Here is a 3,883-nt window from a genome sequence, read left to right as displayed (position 1 = left end):
TGGAGTCAATCTGAGTTAAGTCTTAGAAATTATTCAACTCATATCATGAGTTTAGGATTGCATTTAACTCAGTTACAGGTTGTTGCATCATTTTAACTCTAGTATAAACAATCTGTTTAGAAACAGTTGCTACAGTGTCATCATTCACAGCTGCAATTTCTCCTGTGTTGCCATATGTTATTATATTCTAAGTATGCATCAAGTATTACAACTTTTGAGACAGCCTGTCTTTAGAGTCTTTAGAGTTCCAGCTGGAAGTCTTAAACTCCTTAATTTGTGACTTCACAGTACTGATAAAGACCTCACAGTACTTAGTTCTACTGGATTAATAGGGATATATTCTGAAATTGCTGTCAGACTCCTCCCCATGGGCTTTCAAGGAAAATGAATTCTAGCAAGACTACTGGGAAGCTATATGATTTTTTGAAGTTGGGCCCTAGTGCATCATTTTGGGCAGCTTGTGTAATTACTAGAATTACATCAAGTATATAAGGATCAAAAGGAAGGGGAATGCCTTTAAAATAATAAAATTGCTAACTCCTTAAGTTCTTTGGAAACATTAGTGACAACTATATTCATTTTAGTTAGGATCATTTCTTTCGCTTCATTTCCATCTTCCAAGGCAATTCCAAATTTCAGTTGCTTCACCATTGAAAGAAAAAGGGAAATAAAAGAATTTTTATTTGGCTGTGACTTAGAACCACTGCTGAGAACCTTAGGCCAGAGTGGGTCAAGGGAAATGAGTGTTGAATACTACAGATGGGTTTTGTCAGTGCTGAAAAACTTCAACTTTAAAACACAAATGAGAACTCCAGAGGGTTAAATTCGAAGGATTCTATTGGATGGCTCTATCATGATCAGTAAAGGTTTATCAGTCATCCAAAAAAGTAACAAGCAGGGCCAGAAATGGTGGCTCAAATTTACAATCCTAGCTACTTGAGGAGAGATCGGGGCATGAGTTCAAGGCTAGCACAGCGAAGGTAATTTTCAGAGACTCCTATTTTCAGTCTCAGCACAGTGGCATATACCCATTTTCTAAGCTACGAGGGAAGCACAATGGCTGAGGGCAGGGCATGTGCCTAGTGATGTGGCACAACCACAGCCCAAGTTGATGGGCATTACAGTGAGACTTATTTTTAAACTAACCAATGCAAAAAGGGGCTGGAGGTGTATGGCTCAAGTGCTAGAGTGCCTGTCTACCATGCATTAGTACTGCTAAAAGTAAGCCAAGTGCCAGTGGCTCACACCTGTATTCATAGTTACTCAGGAGGCTGAGATATAAGGATCACAGTTCAAAACCAGCTCAGGCAGAAAAGTCCCTGTGAGACTCATCTCTAACCACTCAAAAATGGGAAGTAATCCTGTGGCTCACAGTGGTAAAGCGCTAGCCTTGAGCAAAAAAAACTCAGGGACAGTGCCCAGACCCTGAGTTCAAGCCTCATGACAAAAAATAAAAGTAAAAAAGTAACTGCAATTTGAACTCACTGGGACTACCCATGATCCAGATCCTCCAAAGAAAGGGATAGTAAAGAAAAAAAGGGACCTAACAATGTATAAGGAAATGCTGTTACCCACTTTTATATTTTTTGCTGGTCCTGGAGCTTGAACTCAGAGCCTGGGTACTGTCCCTGAGCTTCTTTGTGACCAAGGCTAGTGCTCTACCACTTGAGCCACAGCACCACTTACGGCTTTTTTGAGTAGTTTATTGGAGGTAACAGTCTCATGGCGTTGTCTGCCTCAGCTGGCTTTGAAGCACAATCCTCAGATCTCAGCCTCCTCAGTGGTTAGGATTATAGGCGTGAGCCATCAGTGTGCGGCTTTTTACCCCTTTTTAAATCCACCTTTATCATGACACATTTTGCTCACCATTATTTGTTTCAGCATCTGTTACTTGAAACACCAAGGCCATTTAACCAGAAAGATTTTTTTTTTGCCCCCAAAATAATTCTTGCCAAGATTCTATTTTCATCTTGAGGATATTTAAGTTGGGGAAGAAATCCAGTTTTATTATAATTTGACAGGTTTCAAACACTGTGACAGGATTACCATCACTCAAAAACCCATCTAGTAAAGTTTTAGGTGACCAGTAACTTTGTCAATGAGGTCTGCTGGTCCTGGCCCAATTCCTAGGACAGTTTGAGAGCCTGGTTCAATCTGAGTACGTCCAGCATCTTGGATTAAACTTACAGTCAGCCCCAGCATTTTTGCATGGGTCAGCAATTCGATCAGGGTTTCTTCATCAGGGGCTTTGACTACCACTTTGGGCTGGCCACAGTATTCCCACTGTTTGAGCACTTGAGGGTTTTTCCTTTGGACTTGCTTGTAGGCAGAAACAGCAGCATGAGAGCACTGGGCAGCAACTTTTCCTTTTCCCATCTTTAAGTCATTGCGAACCACAAGAATCATTTTGTACTCCCCACTCTCCCCCATGATGCTTGCTTCAGTTCTGGTCTCTGCATCCGGCTCACTTGTCAGGCGTGTGGGTGGCATCCCAAAGCGCATCCTGAGGCCCCATCCCAGGCATATGCCACAAGCAACTCCAGCAGCCAAGCTGAGTGCACCAGGATGAGCCAAATACTCCATAGCCAAGGACTTGGAGAGCATCTTTAATAAGAAAGGAGAAAGTTATTACTATCTAGCAGTGAAAATTTTCAAGTTTCTCAGACAAATATGAGCAGCATTTTTAAAGAATTATGTGAGCTCATGTAGAAGGCAGCACTTGCACACATGTATGAAACATGAGCTGGAAAGGCAATTGGCTATGTTTATGTGAAGAGTTTTGTTTTTATTTTTGCCAGTCCTGGGGCTTGAACTCAGGGCCTGGGGCACTGTCCCTGAGCTTTGTTTGCTCAAGACTAGCCCTCTGCTCTACAGTGCCACTTCCAGCCTTTTCTGTTTATGTGGTACTGAGGAATCAAACTCAGGGCTTCCTGCATGCTAGGCAAACACTCCACCACTAAGCCACATTCCCAGCCCCAGGCTTTTATTTTAAAGAGGGTACTAAACCTAGGGCAGAGCTGAAGGAACAAGTATCAGAAATAGTGCCAGAAGTTCAATTGTTTTTATGAACTACTGCATTCTTCACAAATACTGGGCTAGGCTCTAGGGTCCAAAGTATACAAGAAAACACAAAACAGGAAAGTACCTTCCCTAATAGTGATGGAATTGACATTCTAGAATAGATTTGGAAGTACCCTGATTCTACTTTTGAACTTCTTGCTTTTTTTTTAGATTTGGAAGTACCCTGATTCTACTTTTGAACTTCTTGCTTTTTTTTTTTTGTCAGTCATGGGGCTTGAACTCTGGGATTGTGCGCTGTCCCTGTGCTCTTCAGCTCCAGGTGAGCGCTCTACCGCTTGAGACACAGCACCAGTTCCGGTTTTCTAGTTGTTTATTGGAAATGATAGTCTCACAGACTTTCCTTCCCCCGGCTGGCTTTGAACTGCAATCCTCAGATCTCAGCCTCCTGAGTAGCTAGGGTAAAATTACAGGTGTGGGCCACCGGTGCTGGCGAACTTCTTGCATTTTAATAAAACTTTTTTTTTGGTCGGTCGTGGGGCTTGAACTCTGGGCTTGGGTGCTGTCCCTGCACTCTTCAGCTGAAGGCAAGCACTCTACCACTTGAGCCACAGTTCTACTTCTGGTTTTCTAGTGGTTTGTTGGAGATAAAGAATCTCACAGACTTTATTGCCCAGGTTGGCTTTGAACCGTGCTCCTCAGATCTCAGCCTCCTGAGTAGCTAGGATTATAGGTGTGAGCCACCAGCGCCCGGCTAAAACTTTTTTTTTTTTGGTCGGTCGTGGGGCCTGAACTCTGGGCCTGGGTGCTGTCCCTCAGCTCTTCAGCTCAAGGCTAGCGCTCTAGTACTTGAGCCACAGCACCA

General features: G+C 43.1%; 1 protein-coding gene across 1 annotated transcript in view; it reads right to left on the bottom strand.

The window, feature by feature from the left end:
• Positions 1 to 1,962: 1,962 nt before the first annotated feature.
• Positions 1,963 to 3,883, bottom strand: part of Ptrh2 (peptidyl-tRNA hydrolase 2) — a 6,026-nt gene continuing 4,105 nt past the window's right edge. Inside the window, exon 2 of the mRNA XM_013013220.1 lies at positions 1,963 to 2,604. Coding sequence (XP_012868674.1) covers positions 2,065 to 2,604 — 540 coding nt within the window. The 3' untranslated portion in view covers positions 1,963 to 2,064. The remainder of the gene's footprint in view (positions 2,605 to 3,883) is intronic.

Source organism: Dipodomys ordii, unplaced genomic scaffold, assembly GCF_000151885.1.
Source record: "Dipodomys ordii isolate 6190 unplaced genomic scaffold, Dord_2.0 Scaffold19, whole genome shotgun sequence".
NCBI lineage: Eukaryota > Metazoa > Chordata > Mammalia > Rodentia > Heteromyidae > Dipodomys > Dipodomys ordii.
This window is presented reverse-complemented; position numbering and strand designations above follow the sequence as displayed.